The sequence below is a fragment of the Sebastes fasciatus genome, chromosome 14, assembly GCF_043250625.1.
Source record: "Sebastes fasciatus isolate fSebFas1 chromosome 14, fSebFas1.pri, whole genome shotgun sequence".
Classification (NCBI taxonomy): Eukaryota; Metazoa; Chordata; class Actinopteri; order Perciformes; family Sebastidae; genus Sebastes; species Sebastes fasciatus.
The window spans coordinates 14,592,905-14,617,638 of NC_133808.1; the positions used below are offsets into that span (position 1 = coordinate 14,592,905).

The following is a 24,734-nucleotide window of genomic DNA, read 5'->3' on the forward strand; positions in this document are numbered from 1 at the left end:
GCACAATACGGGATCTTTAAACGACTGCAGATGAGGAAGTTGTATTGTTTTTCTCTATATAAATACCATAAAATGAAAAAGATTCACAATTTTTCCTGTGTGAAAGTTTCCACTGTTTGGATATTAGGAATTATTGGTTAATACAATATTATCAAATCATTCACAAGGAGAGTTAATTTATTTCTTAAGGTGTAAGAAGACACAGATTGCATCGTGGGGGATACAAGTAATTAAGGAGTTTAATGAGCTGGAAGCAGTAAGTACAGTAACACTGTGTTTAACAAGTTAATGCCTTGGTTTTATAAAGGTTTTTTGAACATATGTAAACATGTTCTAGTAGAAACATAAAAATACAAGTATGAACCTGAAAATGAGCAGGATATGGGACCTTTAAACCACATCAAATGTGTTGACATCACATGTGCAGTATTTTGATTATCATTCTGTAGTTGCTTATAATATATGTATTTTATTTTGAAGGTTACCAGCGGAAGTGGTCGTCATGTTGCGTCTAGCTGGTGTTGTGAGCTGCCAGGCTGCCTGCAGACTGTCCAGCAGTAACAGCAGTAACAGCATGGCTTACAGTGCGAAGATCGGTCCGTCCATCCTCAGCAGCGACCTGTCCTGTCTGGGCAGCGAGTGCGTGCGGATGATGGAGTCCGGAGCGGATTACCTGCACCTCGACGTCATGGACGGGTCAGTTCATCAGCTAACATAAACCAGCATGCTAACAGGAAGTTCAGTGTGAGAGCTAAAGTTGGCTAACATCAACAAGCTATAAGCTAGCTTTCCATGAAGTTAATACATATTTATGTTACTGGGTTTATCTGGCTTAAGGTTTGCTTTCAAAACCTCAAGGTGTCAAACATTATAAAGTCTTAACACAGCATACTTCCTCCTTCCTGCATTGCCAGTGGAGTCTTTGTTTACCTTCCTCTTGTGCAAGGCGTTTGTTTGTCATGCAAGAAGAGAGAGACAGTTTCACCACAGTTTAGAAAGATAAGTGTCTTGTTTTTGTTTCCTCTTTTTGAAGGCACTTTGTTCCCAACCTCACATTTGGACATCCCATGGTGGAGTGCCTGAGGAAGTCAGTAGGCCAAGACCCTTTCTTTGGTGAGAGAAGAGACACATCCACAAACATTAAGCTAGACTTACCTTAAAGTGGCAGTAGGCTGAATGTTTTTTGGCAAAAAAAATCCATAATAACCTTTCAGCATATTGTAATTTAGGTGTTATTAGCCCCTGTGGCCAATCACAGGTCATTTCAGAGAGAGAAAGTGTTCCTATTGGCTGTTCATTCAACAGAGGCAGCTGTCAATCACAAACTCTGAGAGAAAGTTTGCTCCGTTGTGGGCGGTGCTTGGTATTTCCACAACTGATCTCAACATCAGCGCTGCCTAGTTTGACCGTTTGATCCATGGATGTATTAAGAGAACTGGATACAACGTTGGAGGCGGGGCCCCGGTTATTCCTAGGAGAGTTGCTCATTGGCGCATGACGCCTAAATGGCTCGACTTCCGTCTGGAAAAGTACCCGTATCTTGGCGGATCTTGGGCAACTGGGACATGCGCAGTAGCGTCCGCTCGGTCACATGACTCGGTCACGGGGTCCCAACGTCACGCCGTCGTCACGGCTTGCGCTCCAGCCTCGGTCTGGGTCTCACTCGCATGAACCGAGGAAGGGAAATAACTGGATTCGGCTATTAGTGCATTTTACAACTTTAAAAACTTATTTTTTTAAATAAGGGCTATTAGAGTGTTCGTACTGGGGAGTTGATTCACCTAAAAAAAAAGTATCCGCTGAGTTACAGACGTCTCTTTCCCAATGTAAGTCTATGGGAGAAAGTCTTTTTGGGCCCAACGGCATCACGTGACGGACATGGAAGTGTCAGTACCGCCACCTACCACCAGCGCACTTCCTGGGGGCTTGGTTTGATCGGAGTTCACAAGTGATTAGGCTCGTTCGAGATGAGCTAGGCCTGCGCAGAAACGATCACCGTCGATCGCCGCGCAATGCATGCCGGTTAGATTTGTGTCCGACTTGATGCCGACTTGCTCTGACGTCACGCACAAGTGGGCAACGATAACCTCACGACATCGAGGCGGCCGCAGTTTTTAGAGCCAGGCGCCGCAGTTGCTCTCCAACGACTGCAATACCCCGGGCATTATGGGAAACGCCTGGCTCGCGTCTGATCAAAGAGCTGATTGGCTCTTAGTTTTGACAGCAAACACCACGTGTTGTAGAAAGTCACATCTTTCTGTGTAATTGTAGTATTTAACATTAGATTGTATTAGTCTCATGTTGTGCAATGAAGGTTTCATCTGTTAACAAACATATCTTGTGTGGTTGATAATAATAATAATAATAATTATAATAATGAAGGTTATCTATAAATAACACTTATCAAAACGAGTGCTCATTACAAAGTGCTTTACAAGGCGGACATTAAAAATAATAAAGGATAGTATCCAATGCCAGACACACGCACATTTCCACATATATTTACAAACAAATATAAATAAATCCCAACGGGGTCTGAAAACTACAAGTGGCCTACAGATCGGATCTAACAGGAAGTCACTTTTTCTGTGACTTCCTGTAAATTCCGTGAAGGCTGCTCGAAACGGCTGGAACCTGTCCGACTTGACCGCAGCTTTTTGTCTCCGCCCTCTGCTGCTGCCGCCTGATCTCGTCTACTTTCCAGGCGAGGCGCAGCTCATCTCGAACGAGCCTATTGACAGCTGCTCATAGACGGCAGGCTCCAGCTCAGCTCCGATTGGTTGTTTTCCTCCGGTCTGTGAAATCTTGCAGATGCCATTAGGAGCACCGGAGGACACAGAGGCACATTTTCTTTTCAGATTACCTGTCTCATGCACTACTGTCAGGATATAGTGACCATTTTATAAACTTTTTTTAATCACATGCTCCAATTCTACCAACTGCTGCTTTAACCCAGTTATCCTATATCTTGATCATGAATGCCTCTGCTGCAGTGGAGCAGTATTGTGATCGTGTTAATGTTGCAGACATGCACATGATGGTGTCTCGGCCGGAGCAGTGGGTGAAGCCCATGGCTGCAGCAGGAGCCAACCAGTATACATTCCACATAGAGTCCACCACCAACCCCGGTAACCTCATCAAGGAGATAAGAGAGAGCGGCATGAAGGTGAGAATGCTGCAAAGCAAGAGGCGGAATAGCATTAGTGTGCAAAATATGAAATATTAATGTCAGCTTCAGACATAAGTGCTGAGGTGACTGTATTTTACATGTCTTCATATTAACCCTGTGTGAGTTTTGTAGGTGGGTTTGGCCTTAAAGCCTGGTACTACTGTTGAAGAGCTCGCACCCTGGGCTAACCAGATCGACATGGCTCTGGTCATGACTGTTGAACCTGGCTTTGGAGGGCAAAAGTTCATGGAGGACATGATGCCCAAGGTAAAAGACAAACCACTGGAGCCTTACACACAACCACAACAACACAAACTAGGCTTCAAAGATAACCACACAGTGAATTAAGCACCCCTTTGACACATAATGAGATACATACCGAGCCATAGAGGAGAACTTGCTACTGATTCAACATTGTGCCGCGCAAGAGAGCAGAGATAATCACCAGTATGGCAATATGTTTTTTGCTTTTTCCCTAATGTATACCCTATCACACACAAATTGTCAACAAAATAGCACGTATGAAATGTTCAGCGCATTGACAAAAATAGCACCATTTGCACATTGTGTGTGCTACACTTTTGTGCCTTGTGTAAACAGGGAAAATAACAAGCATGCTATGTAGCATTATGGAGGAAACATAAACAAGTTAACCTTTGTGAAACAAAAATAAATAAACTCCTGTACCAATTCTCTTGGGCATGCAGTTACAGATGCATGCGCCATTCATTGCATATTAAAACAGTTGTTGTTAGGGGAGGGAGATTACATAAGTGCCAGGTAAAGTTTCACTTTCACGGTGAAGCGAGGCTCAAGTTCCATACAAGTTTCTGCGAAACCACAAAACTTTTCAGTGCTGTCTTCTCTCTCGCTTTCTCTCTTTCTGTTTTTAGTAAAAGTGGGGAAGTTGGTTAGATGTCATTTAAATGTCTATAACAAAGTTGTATTTCTGTGCATGTGTCCAGGTGAGCTGGTTGAGGAGTCAGTTCCCTTCATTAGACATCGAAGTAGATGGAGGAGTTGGCCCTGACACCATTCACAAGTGTGCAGAGGTAAAGAGCACAAACACACATATATCACTCTAATAAAATAAACACCTAAAATTCAAATCCAGTTTCTTTTTACAGTAAGTTTATGCTCATGTTTCCTGCAGGCAGGAGCCAACATGATCGTGTCAGGCAGCGCCGTGATCGGCAACGACGACCCCCGTTCCGTCATCGCTCTCCTGCGCACCGTGGTTTCTGAAGCAATCCAGAAACGTTCGCTGGACCGCTGAGACGTCCTCTTTGTTACACCCCCTACCTGCCCGTCCCAGCAACACAACGCAGCAGCCCGTGGAGCAGACTCAATGCGGACATTTTCCGAGGTTGAGGTCATTGGTCACGGTCAGAGCAGGGGGGGGGGGCTGATGGCCAAATCCAGATCACTTTGACGTGAATGAAGCTGCACCGTGCCTCTACTAAACTTTTTGAACTTCATCCTGTCCTGCCACAATCCTCCTCTCTGAACAGTTAACTCAACGCGAGTCTCATCTCAGCATGGGGAAAAGACTGGAGCTGAGGTTATGCTTATTTCACATCTGTAAACATTCCTGAATATTGTTTGACGCTGTTTTAAGTATAAATTAATTATGGGAATAAAAATGGTCCAGGGAGCACTGTGTTTAGCAGATCTTCTGTTTTGCAAGTCATTTTCCGACTTCCTTCTGAAATCATGTTTCATACCTCATTAAACAGTTTTTCACGGTTTTGTTGAAATGAACCATTCACAACTTGCTACACTACTGAGCATAAATAATGTGCGCTTCTAAATTCTATGAGATTTGGTTATGCAAATTAAAAAGACTCCAGTGAAATGAAGTGTGGATTCTCTGCAGTTTGCCCTTGAGTGTGGTTCTTACTATCAAATTGAAAAAAAGTGTTGAGAGACCTGTGAAAGGACTGAATTGAGCCTATTGATCTTTAACATTTAACATCAATGATGTGGTGGTACACTAACTTTTTATTTTGAGATACAAATAAACCTCAATGAAAATATATACCTTGCAATTATGTCTTTAAAAAGGAAAGCAATGTTTTGTGATCATCAAAAACAAAAAACAATTTCAAGACATAACCTGAAGTTAAACCAGAAGATATGTAAGAAAACCGTAAACAGAATTAATATGTAATCTGCATGTATATTCACTGCAGTGGTGGAATGTAACTAAGTACGTTTACTCAAGTATTTAACTTAAATACAATTTTTGAGGTACTTGTACTTAGTATTTTACTATTTAGTACTTTCCATTTTATATTACATTTCAGAGGGAAACATTGTACTTTTAACTTTATTTGACAGCTATAGTAACTAGCTACATAGCAGATTAAGATTTTACGTAGAAAACGGGATTTTAGAAATGATGCGTTGTAGATTAAACTGTAAAACAGTATATTAAGTGTTGAAATTAGTTCCACTTTGACCGAATACATACCAATATCAGCAATAACACTCCAATAATATAATCTATAATATAACATAACACCGCCAGGGGCATTTTATTTGACTTGTAATGATAAGTACATTAAGATCTTAATCCTTCAGTACTTTAATTTAAGACTTTGAATGTTGCAGTTTACTTAAAAGCAGTGTTACTGACTTTTACTCCTCTTTCATACACTAGATGGCGAGTTTGGGTAAAAACCCCTTATAGTTAGGGGGATTCCATGTCAATGTAAAAAAAAAAAATCAATCATTTAATTCAATAATTAAATTGTAAGCATATATTATTAATTTGTAAGCATGAACAAATATTTTACACAACTCTTGATTAGAAACGCAGTGCTGTAATCTATAACGCATTCAATTCCATAGTGTGAACAGCGCCACTAACATCACTGCAAAGAATTGGCTACAGAAATCAAATTATTCACAAATATACTATTGCATATACGCTACAATAAAACCTAACTTAAAATATGATATCTGTTGGCTTACAGATTAAATTGGATAATGAGAAGAAATACCAAAGGCATTTTCAGAACTGTTTTCTCAGCATTAAACTAGCTATGTGCTTAGGCAGGTGTTTAGAGGTGCGCACCTAGACTCACCAGGATGTGGCGGTACACTATAAAAAGTAAGGGTACTCATGTGAACAAAAATCAGAAGTGCCAGTACTCAGTACTGGTGAGTACTGGCCCAATTCAGGCACTGGGTGCCATAGGGTATGAAGTCTGGAGCTGCTCCATAGACAATGAATGGGAGGCTGATTTTGTGGACCCACAGAATGTTTGTTTTCTTTTTTTTTATACTCAAATGAGCTTTATTCTATCGTAGTGTTCTCAGTTGTGAAACAGAAAATGTTCCCATATACTCAGATCATCTTCCCCTATTCATTGTCTATGGAGCAGTTCACTTTCTACCCTATGACATCACAAGTTTGAGTTTTAGCACTAGTTTTTAGATTAGGGAGAGAGTTGTTTATGTTTAGACCAAAGGAATAACATGTATAAATTTTGAAAATGGGTGTAGTTCCCCTTTAACTTTTGCCCCTTTTTCTCAGTAACTCTAACAACGCTGTCAATTTAAATCAATACATTAATAAAGTTGTGCTTTTGTCAGTTTAAGTGAATCATGTAGCGCTGCCACTGACCATTTAATTGTTACAGAAAGAATTGTCTGTGAACAAGATGCGTTTTCAGGAATCAATATGTAATATTGCATTTGTTGAGCCAGACTGAGCTACAGATCCCATTTTCCTGAGGACACCCACAAAGACAAAAGACACGTCTACAGCATCTCTCATCTCTTTGTGTGCTGAAAGAATTCCTCCTGTCAATGAGAATCACCCATGACACACTTCCAACCGCAAGCAGCTCGCTCTTAATAATGCAGCATATGTCTTGGAGGCAATTCACAGACCAGTTGAAATATTGATGCCTGAAATCTGTATTTTCATTTCAACGTCACATATAATGGCAGAAAATGTCATCATTTTTGCTCATCCGATCATTGTGTACGTGTAAGAGAGGTTCGTATAGAGCGTTTGCATGTGACGAGAGAGTTTGTGTATAATACAGGCGTTTTTTCTACAACATGAGGGAATCTCCCGTGACAGACTTGTGTTCTAATAGATGATGACAGCCGTTTTGTACGCCGTTGTCACTGCCAGCTTGCAAAGACAGGGACACAATTCAATGTGAGGGAGCACCTACACAAGCTCCACACTCCTTAAGCCATGTCGCAGTCTCATCATCACTTAATTGACAGCTTCTCTCTCCAGATTACTTTGCACTACATGTTTACTCGCCATTTGTTGATTCATTATGAAACAAGAAATACAGAGAAATATGAGTAGCAGTGACAATGAAAGAGTTACTGAGACGTATCTCACATACGGGGCCCTAACTTATACATCAAAGTCACTCACTGAGAGGCTCTGGTGCCATGGCAACCATAACCACAGGTGCTGTCATTAGCGGTTTAAAAGCAGTAATAGATGGGGGATGGCGGGGATAGAGAGTAGAACGGATCAGATAACCATCAGCACTTGGCCTTTCCTCCTGATCACACGTGCGAATCGCCTACATCTTTCACAGCATGTACGGAAGAAAATTGAGAATACACACACACACACACAAGGTAGAGCGGCAGAGAGAGCAGATATTAAAAGTCCAGAAAAGATTTTACACCAAAATGAGTCAGACAGCCATCATGTGGTGCTTTTGATCTCCAGAACAGTGCCGTCAGTCCTTGGCAGAGGTGCTGCGTGCATGCTTCAACAGAGTACCACAGCTTGTACAACCACGCAGCGAAGGCGGTCAGATCACCAAACAGCAGGTCCCTCCCAAAGGCCGTCATCTTAATGGGCCGCGGGGGCTACTACTCATCCACAGGAACACAAACCACTACAGGGAACAGCTAGATTGAGCAGGTGTAAAATCCACATCTGGATATTTTTACACCAGGGTCTCAAGCAGTCTGCTACCAGTATCTTTAACCATATCCATGATCATGATACAGATACATCGCTGAATGTGGAACCCTTGTACATTATACGCTGTCAAATATTCAACGGGCTCATCCTGTTTGAAGTAGCCGTTTGTCTCGGGGGAACATGGTTTTCTACATTTCCTCCCTTTATTTCTTCTTCTCTTGCACTTATCTGCTGCCATTCATTTTGTCCCATCTATTCTCTACTGCCTTCTCTTCGCCTCCCTGACTCACCCTTCCCCCCTTCTGGGATCATTATATAGTAGAATTATATCTTTCTACTTCTCTCCTCATCTTCAGCACTAAAGGCACATTAGTGAACTCGCTTTGCCTTCTCTCGCTCATTCATAATTACTCGGCTTCCCACAGGAGAACAAGATGCACATCGCTGATTAGCTCGCTGTTGTTACCAGCTTTACTTATGCATAAAGGCCTCATCTGATTGAGTGTGCACAGTCGTATTAACAATTAAAAAACAACTTGCTTGGAATAATATTACAAAAGATCTCTTTGCTTTGCCCTGCAGCGAGAGGGGCTACTGTACAGTATATATACGGTACCTATGACGGATTGACTGAGCTCTGATTCACAGAAGGGGGCACAGTGTCAAAGGGCAGCTACTGTATCTGCCCTGCTGCTTCTCAGCACCCGTTTATTATACTGCTGCGTAAAATGCCTAAAGGCATTTACTGTAGTGCTTATATCGTGAGCTTATCTTTTCTCACAGATGGTAATTATTCATTTGCTTGTATGGATCTCTTACTATATAGCCACAACTCTGCTTAGCAGGTCTAGGATGGATTCAAGGAAATGAAAGTCAGTACTCCATCTTCTTAGATGTACAATACATCAAAGCCAGGTTTTTAACGACGTGGCTCTGGGGAGGGAAATGTTGGTCGGCCCATCACTTTGGTCCAGACTCGAATATCTCAACTATTGGATAGATTGCAATGTTGTGCAGATATTAATGGTTCTCATGGATGTTTTTCTAATGACTTTGATTTTCTCCCTTACTAAAAAGAAGTTTATTCAAGTGCACTATTAGTATACTTCTTTTAAACTTAAAATAAGAGAGTATGCTTTCAGTTTACTTTTTATGTATATACACACATAACAAAATTATACTTAAGTATACTTTGCTTATACTGACAAGTATACAGAAAAGACTAAGTATACTTGGCTTATACTTACTTTTCTTGGTTTATACCTACTTTTTGATAGATAAGCCTATTAGAGTGTGTGAGAGTTTTGTAAACACATGTCTTGATATGAATTTACTTAAATCTATCAAGAATGTTCAATGTTTTTGCAATCTCTGTTCACCCTGCAGGCATGGGAGAAGAAAAAAAAAATCTCATCACAAAACATCAAGTCAAATAGCAAAAGGATGGTAAATGGTAAATGGACTTGGATAGCGCTTTTCTAGTCTTCCGACCACTCAAAGCGCTTTACACTACATGTCAGCATTCACCCATACATTCATACACTGATGGCAGAGGCTGCTAAGGTGCCAACTTTGCCCATCAGGATCTAATCTAAATACTCATTCACACACCGATGGCTATGCCTTCGGGAGCAATTTGGGGTTAAGTGTCTTGCTCAAGGACACATCGACATGTGACCCAGAGCAGCCAGGGATCAAACCACCGACCTTACGATTGGTGGACAACCTGCTCTTCTCTCTGAGCCACAGCCGCCCATCAATCAAGTCTCTTTATGTAATGCATAAATCACTGGCTAAGTACTATAAATCAAAGAATAGTTGCAGGAAAATCTATTAAACTAGTAGTTTAATGGGAATATACTTTAAAGTGTACTTTCATAAACTAAAAAGTGTGCTATAAGTATATAACTAGTAAACTAACATTATACCTATAAGTTTAACCTGTAGTATAGTTCGCTTCATAGTATAGTTGTTTTATAAAATAGATTTAAACTAGTTGTGTACTCAAAGATTAATATTCTTACACTTAAAGTTTCATACTACTGCGCCTGACTTCCGCTGGTGCTCCTGTCATAATTACTTCGGTCGCTGTCGTGTTCTTTTATATCTTCTGCCGTGACCTACCATGAATAACTTAGTAAACGCTAAACATCCATGTTAGCATTGTCATTGCGAACATGCCACCATACCATACTGTTTGCATTAAGCACTGCTGAGCCCGAGTACAGCATCACAGAGTCCGTAGCATGGCTGTTGACTTTAAAAATGCCTCAGGACTAGTATCTTCCCTCCATCTGCTCCTGTGCACTGAAGCTACCTCTGGTAAACCCACCCTTGGATAGTGAAAAGTCCTACATTGCATTGACCGAGTTCGAGATTAGTTTTAGTGGGAAAGGTCAGTAGAAAAATGGCCTTGGCAAAATTTCCCTAATACATTATACATTTTAGCAAGGGCGTCCCACCTATCAGGTATTTAAATGTTCATTTAAATTCTCACTAAAACAAATAAAAGAACAAATGCCTGGCCCAGTTAATTAGCTCTACATCTGAATCTCCAGGCTTTCACGGGGCCTCAGAGAATACAGACTAAATGTAGAGGTCCCCGGGGAGTGCTGCCTTAGTAGCAACCTTAGCATCGGTTTACTCCATCGGAGGCAGAGCCAGTGGAACTACAAACACACAATTTTAGAGTTTATCAATTATGGATGGAGTGAGAATATTTTTCCAGTGTGCTTGTCAGTTTGTGTGTTTGTATATTTGTGCATGTTTGTAATCCATAATGAATGATGTGTGGGACCATCAGCGTTTGTGTTGTTTTCATGTCAGTAGGTGTCTTGTGTGTTTTGCGCTCCACGTGAATCATTTGATTCGGTTTCCAATAGCAAACTCTGAACATTTTTTTTCCCCAATGAACAGCCTTAACTAACAGGCCCATAATACAACTATTGATTATTTTTTTCCCCAGCATATTTCACACAGATGCCCTCGTGATTACCGACTGCTGCTAATACATCAACGGCACATTGCAGTGCCATTTTCAGCAGCGCAGGTGGTACATCTGTTCTTCTGCTTTACTTAGACCAAGCCAGCGCACTACTCGATACTCGTTACAGTTTGTGTATTAACAAGATTACTCGCTGTTCTTATTGACTCATCACAGTGAGTCATACCACACAACGCAATGTGGAATCCTACAAAGGTGAGTGCAACAAGCTGTGCGCAGGCCTCAAAAGACCAGTCACACTCCACAAGCTGTTAATCTTGCCTCCCTTATCTCTTCACCTCCAGGAACAGAACATATCCTGCTCATACATAGCAGATGCTGAGCATTGTGTGCTGTAAAGTCAACATGTTTTGTACACAAGCACTATTCACACCTGTGTGCTGTTCATCTGTAACAATCTTCATGGATTTTTCTCTCTCTCTTGTCCTTATTATGATGCATCCAATCTCGCCACAGTGAAAGCAGGAGACGACATGTCCTGTCCTTGCATCGTCTTCCTCGCTTCCTCGCTTCCTCCCTCACTGGTAATAAATCATAATCTATTTGCCTGACTGCTGCCCTGCTGGTCTGGATCGTTAAGTACTGTCTGCCCATGTGTGCCCTCTGGTGTCTGCATCGGCGTCAGCGAGGAGGACTATGGATTTGTGAGCGTTGCTTACTTTTATGCAAAACAGATCTTTCCTCACAGGGCGTGCGCTTGAGAAAATGGAGACAGAGAACAAAAAAATCGGGGGGGGAAAGTGGGACAGGAAGAAAGTGCTCCAAGGGGGGGAGGATTCAGTGTTTCTTTGCATCCTATGAAGTTGTGACGAAGCCGGCTGACAATAACATCAGCAGTATCAGTGGGCCCGCTATCAGCGCCAGCAGCATCAATAGATCTTTGAATGTGGGGGCTCTTTCAGTCGAGACAGATTGTTTTGTCAAAAGTCGACCAAAAAGCTATTTCAGGGGAACCGGCACGCCTCACAACCCAGAAAACAATCCAGCAACTCCACAAGCAAACACCAAACTATGATTTTTCTTCCACTGAAAGCTGTTTTCCCCTTCGTGGCACCGTGATTTATGGAATGGGTGGCAGCATTATTTGTTCCTGGCTTCATTGGGTATGCGTGCATCAATACGAGTTAATATGAATTCATGGGAGAAGGAGTCAGAGAGCAGTTATGAATGCCCTGGGCTGGTGGAAGACTGCAGTTTACTGCTGGGGAGTTATGTGTGTGTTTAGGAGAGAGAGGAGGAAGAGTGAGCAAGTCCATCTGCATTGGATGAGTTATGAGTGGTGAGATGTGATTTGCTGAGGCTGTCAGAAAAAGTGCCCGGTTAACTTGCATGAGGCTCTCGAAGCATCATTTATCCTCTGACATGCTGACCCAATCCTTCTCTCTCCACCTCTCAAAAACACACGCAGACCCAACTGAACACACGGAGTAAACAAACCCTCATGCTGAGGGGCTCCGAGGTCAAAATTCAACACCAGACTCAACAAGACCCTGCCGCCTGCAGGGCATTAACCTTGAGTTTACGGTTAAAGCAGATAGTTGGGAAGGTGCTGCTAGTATTTCAATACATCGTGGTTGTTGTGTCCAGACAACTGGATCGATATGTTGTTTTAATAACCTAATACTCCTAATACTGCAAAATGCATAAGGAAAACAGGAAGATGCACTGAATGTATTTTATTGCAATAAACTGACAATAGCAAAGTGCCTTTTTAATGGTCACGATGGCAACTATTTGAGTAACAAAAGAAAAAAATAAACAAACCATGGTCATATAAAAATACATCACTGAAAATAAAGCATCACTGGCTGAACTGAAAACATCACCACAAACTATGTTACACCTAAAATCTGGAGCCAGCACACAGCCGTTACATGCAAACGCCCTCAAAACGCAGCTACAACACTGTCAGAACGTTCGGAGGAATCTTGGGGAGGCAGCTATGGATAGTATTAATATTATTATTATAAAAAAAAAAAAAAACACCATTCAGAGTTTGACTGTACAGCCCCCCAATGACGGCGGCAGCGCTTTGACGTCACACGCCACGCCACTGCATTTCCTGACTCAAGTCTAGAGAGAGGAAGATGATTTAAGTGTAGGATTATGTGATTTCCACGCTGAAGCTGAAGCAGCTGTTCAGTGGCACCGTTTACACAACCTGCATCTCTGGGAATGTTCAAGATTTATAAAAGGCAATCATTCAGCCAATAAACACCCTCCTGTAGATCTTTTCTTTTCTTATGAAAAACTGAATTCAGCTCCATACTAGTATTTACTGCCAATGCAAATGCAAGTCAGTAAGACATGCAACCATTACTGTCAAAGCACACAAGTGCGTTCCAGCCGGTCCATCAGTTATTCTTGGTGATACTCGGGCCGGAAAAATGCACAGAATGGCTTTCCTGCAGCTTTGATATACACAGTATACACACTTTGACTTGCACTGGCATCACATCAAATAGCAACAGGAGGCTAAAGACTGTTTATAATGGAAAAAGAGAGGTCGTCCACACACTGAATATTGCATTCTAATGAGGCAATATTTCAACCAAGAAGGTCTTTGTTAGGCAAACACCCATGCGTGAGAAAAACAGGCGATATGCACAAAGGAAATGACAACTCCACCTCCAATGAGGAGATCACGACATATGATCACAAACTAATTTTTCTCATGCAAAATCACAATATTGTACATATTTCTGTAATTGTACATTTGTTAAAAATGTATAATATACAGTATATACCTCTAGGCTATTAGTCAGTTTTAGCATAGTTGCCATTTGAGTTTATGTATATAGTAGGGCTGCCAAAGTTAGCATGATTATAACGATTTGAAGCAAATTCACCATTAATTTCATTAACGTATTAAATTCAATCCATCTTCCGGAAATCAAGAAAACCTAAGAAATCCATTGGTACCAACCATGTCATTATAGCTTGTCGCGAAGGAGGGTAAATAATGCTCCAAACTTGCGTGAAATTTTGCTGAGGAAAAACTGTCAAGGCCATTCTCAAAGGGGTCCCTTAACCTCTGACCTCATTTTCATTCAAGATATGTGAATGAAAATGGGTTCTATGGGTACCCACGAGTCTCCCCTTTACAGACATGCCCACTTTATGATAATCACATGCAGTTTGGGGCAAGTCGTAGTCAAGTCAGCACACTGACACACTGACAGCTGCTGTTGCCTGTTAGGCTTGAGTTTGCCATGTTATGAAGTAAGTATTTGTCAAGTATTTAATACCTGACAAATCTCCCTTTAAGGTACAATTTGAACAGATAAAAAAAAAAACGTATGATTAATTTGCGATTTATCGCAATTAACTATTTGAATCGACTGACAGCCCAAGTATAGAGTGGATCATTTTTTGGCTTGTGAAAATTCTTTTATGTATCATGTGTTCTTGTAGTTCTCATTTTCTGTTTTTCTCTGGATGTTTTGCCCGACTTTGATAGTTGAAATGTTGCTTCATTAAGTACTCGGGAGCATGCATTATCCAGTGTGTGTACTACTTGTCTTTATCCGTTGTGCGCCGCTTTTGTCCGTCACCTTGTACCCCTTGAAGACACTTGTAAACACATGGTTAATAATGAGTGGACTTGCTGGCAGCTAATCGATGGGCCTCTCCTTTGAAGACACTGTCGTAGCTGAATTCGCCGCATCACATTTCTAACTCCCCTGACTAAATAGCACCAGCCTTACCCAGCTTGGTATAGTGTGGTCTACTTGAAATGGACTGGTCACCTTGAAAAACAGCAAAGGAAGCTGAAATCTCATGAACTCGGTTGCTTGTGTCAGTACCAGCTATACGTACTTGTTTTTTTTGGACATAAATCTGTTTAATGAAGTGCTGCATAAAAGCAAAGCATTAAAAAGACAAATATGAGCAATAATATCAAACACAATCTCCACAACACCCATTCTTGAAATAGATTACTTCACAGGTTTCAAAGGGCATCTGGAATATTTGGCAGTCAAATATTGTAGATGGCGAGGGACCGGGGCTTTGTGTTGACTCTTGGCTCAGGAAGTCGGTAGAGGGGTGTGGTGGGGGGGTGGGGGAGGGTTGGGCACTGCTCTGTCACACAAACACAATGCTCAAAGAGTTCAAAGTTTACAAAACATCGAAATTCCTCCTGCAGTATTGTCATGCAATATACATGTTGACACGATTGAGACGACAAGTTTTTCGAGAGTTTTCATGTGTCCAGTCTGGCAGTGAAAGGGTTAGGCCCAGGTTGGGTACCTCTCCTGGCTGTTGCATTTCCAGGGAAGGTGACGCACGTTTGCAACCCTCCTGCCTTGCATCAGGGGAGCCGAGGACGACGCCTCCAGCTAGAATCCATGATTAGACGACGCCTGCAACAGTTCGGCTTCAGCCGTCTTTGATCAAACGTCCTACCTAGGTGTTACATCACATTTTCACTAAATAAACGCGACTCGAGCAAAAAGCATTAAGTGAATTCATTTGTGTGACTCGTCTGTTCAACTATTGTACATGTAAAGCCACGGTTTCAGTATAGCTATAGATATACAGTGTTTTGACACTGAACCAAACTTAACAATCTGGTATGAAATGCTACAAGACTGCAATGCGCAGGACGAATCTAGCATTTCTACATCTACCACATTGCCAACACACAGGCTATTGACATAATCTGCTTGGTGCAGTTGCCTGGCAACACAAGCAGCACAGTTCTTAGAGAATTTCAAAGCAAAAAAGAAAAAATCTTACAAAGCTATGCGAGTAGTACAAAAAACAATAAATAGAAAAATCTTTAAAATAAACACAAAAGTCAAACATTTGCCCCCCGGTCAGCAATTTGTCTTCTTATAATGTGCAGATAACATTTTTAAGTGTTTTACTACACATCTTCAGTGTGTCTCTTAACCAGTCAAAAGTCTTTTTTAAAACAAATACGCATCTTTTGAAGACTGGACGGAGTGGTCAAAATGGGCGACTTAAAGAAATGTGCAAGAATTTAATTTCAGTCAATTCAACTGTTCTAACATGAGTGTAAAAATCGCCCTTTTTGCCCACAAGGCCCATAAACCCACAGCAGGAGGCAAGCAGACATATCTTACAATCTGCTTCAATAAAAACAATCCGACTCTCTTTAAAACTTCAAACATTAGCTGCAGAGAACAGCGTTGGAAATAAGGACGTCTTGGCGCTGAAAAAAAAAATCTCTTATGTCAAAGTATGTATATCCTCAGCAGGAGAGCGCTGTTCATTCACTCCCCGTCCTTTCCGACGTTCCTCCCTCTCGTTCTCTTGTTGGGAGGATAGAGGAGGAGAGCGGAGCAGCCTCTCGCTGAGGCCAGAGTGTCTGGCAGTGTTTAAGTGGCGCGAGAGGACCTGTTTCTGTCTGCCAAGGCAAATTCATTGTGGAGGCAGGTGGGCCAACACACATACATCCTCACTTAGGACACAGACTTGTGTGTCCTTGCCTTTGTCTCTATGCAGGCTGGCAACCAAGTCAGCAGCTACGGACTGAGTCAGTGGGCGCAGAGAATCACTATGGCAACCAACATAGTGGGCCAGGCTGTGGCTGCTCTTGGATCAGTGCAGAGACTTTTTTTTGGCATCCACTCAGTGCCGGAGTCGATTATAGAGTTCCTTCTCTTAAAATGTCCTTCCCAGGAAAGGCCGATGATCTCATGTGCGCAGTTTTTTTTTTCTATCTCTCTTGAAAAATAGACAAATATTCAGAGTAACGAAAAAAAAAAAAATGCAGCTATGAGTTTCACAAAAAATAAAAAATAAAAAAAAATGAGAGAGGCTTGTGATGCTCTCTTGTCCTTCAATTCGCACTCGCACAATTAATCGTGCTAACATGGCACACCCATACTCGCACACACGCACACACACACGCACACACACACACACACACAAACACACAGTTAACGTAAAACAGGCAGCCACCAGGGTAGGGTTTTTTAAACTGATCAACTAATTCAACACAGCAGTGAACGACAGTAAGGTCTGAAGGTGGAGTCCAGATCTGCTCCCTGGCATTGTGTTGGCTGGATCCTCGATGTGCGCGAGGCAGGGGGAGGGGGGGAGGGGCTCACTTAGTCGACAGAGCCGGGGTGCAGGCTGAGCGCAGGTGGGTCCAGACAGGTGGGAGAGTAACTGAGGTGAGGTTCTTTAATCCACAGGAGGGGGGCTCCGTTCTTGCCCTCTTGGCTCTTGCTGTTGCTGCGGCTCTTGTAGCGCACCATCAGCACGGCGATGAGCAGGATGCCGAAGATGGGGAAGGGGTAGAAGAAGACGAAGTAGAAGAGGGAGGACTTGGAGCACACCACTGACTGGACGGTGGACACTGTTGACAGAGAACGGACAAGTCCTTCACAGATGCACAAGTCGTCCTGAAATCACTTAAATTGGACTAAATGAATGCTTACAGTTACACATGATATGCATGTAGTTATTGACACTGGAGAATGAATGTGTTTGACATCTTTAGATCCAAGCGCTGCTTTTGACAACATTCATCACTCAGCTTTAATGCTTAACAGTGGGTGGCCATCTCTGCCTCTGCTTCTAACTGTCCCTATCTTTAAAATAAATGCTGCAAGTGGGGACGCCAGATCATCCAAGGATGACATCTAGAGTACCTGAGAGCTGCTTAATTGGCCCATAATATTCTCTCGTTACGTATACTGTAACACAGAGGACCTATTAGGATTGGGCAATATGACAATATATACTGCGAGACGAAACATCAGAACGGAAGCAGCAGTTAATTACATCTTGTGCCATCAGTGAAGAGGCTCCCCAGTCTTCAATTGCCAGTATAATATTAGAAGACAGCCATTGATACAAGTATAATTTTGTAACAGTGTTCACTGTCACCTGCATTCAGAGAAGCTTAAAGGATTTAGTTAATTAAGGACTTACCTTGCTGCATTACGTTGACGATAGTGAACCCGGAGTTGTTGGTAGCCAGGCGGTACCAGGCATTGCGGGGGTTCAGCAGCCACTCCTCTACGTGGCAGTAGTATCGGCCCACGTCTGTCGGCCGTGCTCCCTGGATAGTCAGGCTGTATTGGTCAGAGGTCATCCTCTCAAACTGCAGGCGGGAATTAGGCCCCGGCTCCTCTCTGGGGCTGCAGTTTCCGTTTCCGAAAACGGCGTCATGGCCGATGGAGAACACGCACTCCTTCTCTCCCTCGCCCTGCTGTTCCTCGTCGTCCTCGTCGTCGTCGTCGGAGCGCTCCACGTACCAGGACACGGAGAAGCGGGAGTCTCGGGACGACTGGGAGGGAATGCTACAGCCCAGTCGGATGGAGGCGGACTCTTCCACCGTCACGTTTGACTCCGATTCCTCCACCTGCAGTCGGATCTCTGCAGGAGGTCAAAGAAGATAAGAAAGGGAAACAGATGGGGGGAGAAAAAGTGGAAATGTATTGAGATGTACAGTATTTCTTGGGGCTTAGCAATAGAGCACCAAATCACTTTTTTTCCACGCTAACTGACGACCCAGAAATACCATGTGATACCAACGTTGTTTTATTATTGGCTCACAAGCCTTGTTAGAAGTGTGAATCAAACATCAGATATCTTCCACAGAGATAAACAAAACATTCATTTTGGACCCGCCAACATTTTTTAAATGATTAATTCACAATCATAATAATTTTCATCTTTCTAAAGGCTCTGTAGATGTATTATTTAAAAAAAAAAATGTGTCTACATAATTCAATAAGACCTTTAACTAGAGCTGAGATGGTTAGTCAATTCATGGATTACTGGATCGGTGAAAAATTAATCTATTTTGATAATCCTTTAATCATTTGAGTCATTTTCAAGCAAAAATGCCAAACATCTGCTCGGTTCAAACTTCTCAAATGGGGGGATTTTTTTTGGTCTTTTATGATAAATGTCTGAACATATCTGTGTTTAAGGCGGTTGACCAGACAAAACAAGCGATTTAAAAGATGTCAACTCGGCCTCTGGGACACCAAACTTTCAAAATGTGCAAACAGACGACAAAAATAAATAAATCCCACAGTGCCGCCCACAGCTATCAGCGGTCTTTCAGCTCTCCAGCAAGGTTAGATCCTGCCCCAAGGCTAGTGTGTCTGTTTGTCTGTCTGTATGGGTATGCTACAACCCTTCAGGGGTGGTACGATGACCCAGTTTCACTGCAGTTAACAAAAAAAAAAAAGACGGCAGTGAAGACCTGGCTTGCTTGGGCTGCTCTCACACACAGTTTGGAGCGGTCCTCTTGTTAAAGCAAAACGAGAAGAAGAAAGGACAGCAGGAGAGCAGAAAAAAAGGCGAGCGCTGGCACATATCTCCCCTCATCTCTCCTCCCGACAGGCTGATTTCTGGACGGCTTCCCGAGGTGAATGCATTTTTTAGCACCTTAATGAATATCCATGATGTTTGTGCAGCATATTCTATTCATCATATATACATCTTTATGTATCCTTAAAAGTAAAAACCTATATATATAATATACTTTACTTTCCTCAGTTAAATATTAACCAAGGTCCCTGGTGAGCTTCCTTAAACAACTAAACTAAAGCATGAAAGGAATCAGTGCCTTACACAACATAAAGTCTAACACGAGGTGCTCATATTCCCAGATCTCTGCATTTGTATGGGTGCTGTAGCTCAATTAATTGTTTGCTTCACCGTCTCCATAAAATAAAAGCCTTTTCCTTGCCCTACTGGCTCGTGACCAGACGTTTTTGATCCTCACGTTCTAGTTGGGCTGATGCCTCATCAGGGATTTCACTCTGCATTATAAACAGGACAGCTGGCAGATGAACGGTGCTCTCAGAGACGTCTGAGAAAAGTCACCTTCAGCTGGTGTGTGGAATAAATTCACACAAAAAAGGGATTATTTATTTGCATTTGGGGGAGTTTGTATGTAAAGGAGAATATTGAATATGGGCAGAATAAGGGGAATTTGAGGACAGGAAAAGAGAGTTCTTAAGATTACTGTCATGAGGTAAGATGTCAGGGTTTGGGTGGCGGTAGGTACATCGTGGCTTTGAGCGCTCTGAAAGTTTTTGAGTACTGGACAGGTGGATTAGGTTCTCCATCTGAGCCAGGCTCTGCCCTCTGGTGTGGTTATGACAGCTGGCACGACTTCAACCCATTGTTTGCCACCTGAGCTCTACCCAGAGCAGGTGTAAGGTCATCAGAGCGAGACGGCCTTGAGGCCTTGGGCAGAGCATGTGGGAGTGGTGAGAGCAGAGCAATTTGGAAAGGGGTGGTGGATTGGGTTAACAACTGGTCTAAAGCAGGTCAGCACGTGGGGCTAAAGTGGCAGCTGCTGCTTCCCTACAGTGGGAATAAATAAGCATTTTGTTTAAAACAACAGTTCTGACTGCTTGCTCACCTGGCTGTCTGACCAGAACCTGCGTGAACCCCGAGGACTCCCGGGAGAGTCGATACCAGGCTCCATCTGGATCACTCAGCCACTCTTCCACAAGGCAGTAGTATGTCCCGGAGTCGCTGTTCTCCGCCCTGTTCAGCGTCAGCGCGTAGAGACGGGGCGACAGCCTCTCGGCCTGCACTCGCCGTCGCAGTCTCTCCTCGTCCGCGTAGGCGCCGTACTCGAAGGCCCCCGAGCGTTCGATTCTCAGCAGGAGCTCGTCGGCTTCTGACCCGGTGGCGCGCCTCACGTACCAGAGCACGGCGTGCTGCGAGTCCTGGCTGGTCTGGGAGCTGATGGAGCAATTGATCCTGACGCGACTATCCTCCAGGTGCACCTGAGACTGGTTGGTCTTTTGCACTCGCAGCTTGCTCTCTGCAAAGAATTAGGAGAGAGAGAAAGGGGGAAAAGAGCAGACAGTCATTCCTTTGGGTGCAGGAGAATGTGAGCACCGGTGACAGGTACACAATGCAATTTCTGTTTTGTGACAGACGACCTGTAGCTGGGTTTATTTCTGGTGGCAGCGGGGCAGGAAAAGATAGTGGTGCGTGGGAGGGTGAAGCAGGTGACAAAGAGAAAGAAAGGGAAAGGGAAAGGAGGAGGAAATGTCAGGCGAGTCAAAGCCGAGGGGATGGTAGGTCTGTTGGTATCAAAGCAGAAATGTAAGATAAGATGCAGAACAGCAGAGGAGACAAGGGTGAAGGAGATGGGGGTGGATTGTAAAGTTAGGTTGTGGATATTATTATGGAAAGAGATACAAGACAAAAGCGGGGCAGGAGGTCTGACAGTCTGCCAGAAAGAGGAGGAAACAGAATGAAGAAGGAACACATTTTATATAAAGTCGAGCGAGGATGGGAAGAGAGCCGATAGGAGAGGGAGGAGATGATAGAGAGGTGTGACTGAGATGTCAGGAAGGAGCTGGGGCTGCCCTGAGTGCTGTGACAGGATTGGTTACAGCGACATCGGTTGTGGGATGGGATTAGCTGCAGGTACATCAGGTGTGACCGCGGCCAGGGCCCCGCTGTCAAATGCTTGGGGGGAGGATTAGTTCAGCACAGAGCATGTAGTAAACACACACACACACACACACAAGAGATGAGATGTATAAAAACATAGGATCACAAAGCAAAAGAGAATTCACAACATGCAATTCTCAAGCATGAGATTCATATATTTGGAATATAACAGTGACAATTTGTCAAACAATTATAATCAAACAAGCAAATATCACGCAGTTTGAATTGAAATGTAGAACAATTCCACACAGGTGTGCATCTCTAACAGCGACTTTAACAATCTATGACCTGAGCAATAACGATTTGATTGGTAGCACTAGTCTTTCCGGTGTTGGCACACTGGCGGCGAGCCAGGAGTTGTTTGTTGGCTGAGTCCAATTTGGGGAAACAAATTCCCTTAATTGATCTCAGCAGCAGACATGCAACTGCAGAACGCCATATTGCTGCCCCTCTCCCCCCCAACATGAGAGAGGAACACCTATTTTTGGATCAGAGCACCGATGTCTGCCAGAATTGTCAAAATAACAACTTTTACGTAAAGTTAAGTACCAAAAGCTTCACCAAATCCGTACTTGGATTCTCTCATTCATGTATTCTTTAATCAGACTGTTTCTGATCAAATGTTTTTTTGTTTTTTTTACCAATGTGTAGATGTTAATGCATTATATTTAGGCAAACTTCTTGCACTGCTTGTGTTTATACAATGTTGACTTCTTTTGCCAAATGAAATACAGGTTTTGTAGCAAAATGTGCTTACATTCCTCAATGTACGATACCAAAAAACAGCCCGTTCTCATTCTCAGGGCGTCAAATAACGACGCTTTGTCACGGCCATTGGCGTTCGATACCAGGCACAAGGCACCTTTGAGCGCCAGTATGAGACCGGGCTTTCCATTAACTACAATGTGAACTAGGGCTGTCAATCGATTAAAATATTTAATTGCGATTAATCAGAGATTAATCATAATTTTTTTATCTGTTCAAATGTACCTTAAAGGGAGATTTGTCAAGTATTTAATACTCTTATCAACATGGGAGTGGACAAATATGCTTGCTTTATGCAAATGTATGTATATATTTATTATTGGAAATCAATTATCAACACAAAACAATGACAAATATTGTCCAGAAACCCTCACAGGTACTGCATTTAGCATAAAAAAATATGCTCAAATCACAACATGGCAAACTCAAGCCCAAAAGGCAACAACAGCTGTCAGTGTGTCAGTGTGCTGACTTGACTATGACTTGCCCCAAACTACATGTGATTATCATAAAGTGGGCATATCTGTGAAGGGGAGACTCATGGGTACCCATATAACCCATTTTCATTCACATATCTTGAGGTCAGAGGTTGGTACCTATGGATTCCTCCGTTTTTTTAGTTTCACATGATACCAGCATCTTCACTCTAGCTTTAAAACTGAGCCCTCTACAACGTATAAATCGCAAGTTGCACTAATATGTTAAAGAAATTAGTGCCGTTAAAACGCATATGCGTTAACGCGTTATTATCGTGTTAACTTTGACAGCCCTAATGTAAACCCATCCACAGCAACAGTAAATGCACAGGGAAAGTGCTGTGGTGACGTCGAAAGAGATGTGGTGGATGGGTCCAACAAACACAAGGCTTTCATCCAGGAGACCGCTGTTTGTGTCCCGTGCGTTAAGTTCCACTTCCACGTTACAATCAGCTTTTCGTTCGTGTCCTGCGTTCACAACGTTCAGTTTCATTTTCACTTGACAAACATAGTAGTTTTAAGCCCAACCATGTAGTTTGTTCCTAAACCTAACTAAGTGGTTTTGTTGCCTAAACATAAAGTGACACAAAGGGGCGTGACAAAGCGGCAGTATGTGATGAGTTGGGATGAGTGTTGCAAAAAAAGTATGGTTTTGGGATTGGTAACGAAATTCAGCTATTGTATTGGTGCGACAATTATCAAACGATATCCAGCCTTGATCAGGAATATGCATTTGTAAATATTGCTTTCTGATTGATTTACTGACACAAATATGGCCCAATATAAAACTTTAATTTTCCTCTCGACGCGTCTCCTGCATTCTTAAACAACCCCCTGCATCTCCAATTCCATGTTCCCATCCCAGCTCACGCTAAGCTTTGCTATGACTGACTGACTGATTGACTGCCTAGGGTCACAGCCATCTGCCCTGAAAACCTCACTAACCTTACCAACAGATTGCTGCGAATGCTCAAATGATAGTGGTTACATCACACTATACATACAGTATGCACACATTTGGTAGCATTCAAAAGATACATGGCCGCAAGGCATCGCCAGACCACCCTGCTCGAGCCAGCGTCTGAAATGAGTCATTATCACTGCCTCGGTAGCCGCTAGAGACTTGGTAGGAAGCCTGACAATCTCCCCATCCGGAATTACTGCCGAGCCCTGCGGAATCCTGGCAATCTTTTTTTTTTTCTTTTTTGCAGGAGAATTACCTCCGAACCTACTGAAGTGGAACCATGCAGGATTGGATTGGCACAGGACAAAGCAATTCTCTGCCGTTCCCATTTGAAGTTTGAATCCGCAGCCAGGAGGAAAAAAAACAGGGGGCTGAAAGCCTGTTGCCGTACATCAGTGTTTACAGAAATGCCTTTTCAAAGCTAAAATAGGCTAATTATTCAAGCCCTATTAGGTAGCATCATGAGCTATTACAAGTTATCATAACTGAGCACTGAGACAGGGGGAGACAAATAAAATAGGAGAGCAATTGGCAGAAAGGAAGAGACTTATGTCCCAGAACAACCTTAAAGTCTTCACTCCCTCCAGAATCCTCTCGCTGTGAAACGCCTCAGTAAGAGAACAGCGACTTCACAGACCAGCCTGTCACATCCTCTGACACGTGTCCACTCCCTCTGAGGTTTTCTTCCTTCAGCTACAGCACACAGCCATCCTCCACTGTTACATCAATGCATCTGCTGACGCAAGCAGCAGAAAACAGGCAAAAATAAAATTCGATATGATGTATTTAATTTTGTATAAGGGGGCACTGATGAGAGCAAGAGACCTGGCGTATAGGAAGCCAGTTCAATCATGCAGCATTCACAAAGCCATTCCTCATGTATGTGCATTCCCTCAACAGCAAGAGGAGCTCTGTGTTCTTGTGTGTCAGGCTGTCAATACCTATTTTAAGTGTGCTTCTTTGCTACTCTGTTTCTGTAATGAGCCTCAAGGGCGCATCCACAAAGTAAGACAAATCCGTAATTG

General features: G+C 42.8%; 2 protein-coding genes across 3 annotated transcripts in view; one reads left to right on the forward strand and one right to left on the reverse strand.

Moving 5' to 3' along the window:
• Positions 1–501: 501 nt before the first annotated feature.
• Positions 502–5,028, forward strand: rpe (ribulose-5-phosphate-3-epimerase). The gene is made up of 6 exons (XM_074659126.1): positions 502–696; positions 1,034–1,113; positions 3,027–3,166; positions 3,302–3,436; positions 4,135–4,221; positions 4,323–5,028. The coding sequence occupies exons 1-6, from the start codon at positions 503–505 to the stop codon at positions 4,443–4,445; spliced, it is 759 nt and encodes a 252-aa protein (XP_074515227.1). The 5' UTR covers position 502; the 3' UTR covers positions 4,446–5,028.
• Positions 5,029–12,749: 7,721 nt separating this feature from the next.
• Positions 12,750–24,734, reverse strand: part of igsf3 (immunoglobulin superfamily, member 3) — an 82,425-nt gene continuing 70,440 nt past the window's right edge. For both annotated transcript variants that reach the window (XM_074659125.1, XM_074659124.1), the window contains exons 8-10: positions 20,453–20,863; positions 17,998–18,444; positions 12,750–17,419 (exon numbers count right to left, since the gene is read on the reverse strand). In XM_074659125.1, coding sequence (XP_074515226.1) covers positions 17,169–17,419; positions 17,998–18,444; positions 20,453–20,863 — 1,109 coding nt within the window. In that variant the 3' untranslated portion in view covers positions 12,750–17,168. The remainder of the gene's footprint in view (positions 17,420–17,997; positions 18,445–20,452; positions 20,864–24,734) is intronic.

What these genes read in the sequence shown, in the direction of transcription:
- rpe (XM_074659126.1), top strand. Translation starts at nt 503, where the DNA reads ATGTTGCGTCTAGCTGGTGTTGTGAGCTGCCAGGCTGCCTGCAGACTG. An exon ending in AGGCCAAGACCCTTTCTTTG is followed by an intron (nt 1,114 to 3,026) that starts GTGAGAGAAGAG and finishes TTAATGTTGCAG; the next exon opens with ACATGCACATGATGGTGTCT. An exon ending in TAAGAGAGAGCGGCATGAAG is followed by an intron (nt 3,167 to 3,301) that starts GTGAGAATGCTG and finishes TGAGTTTTGTAG; the next exon opens with GTGGGTTTGGCCTTAAAGCC.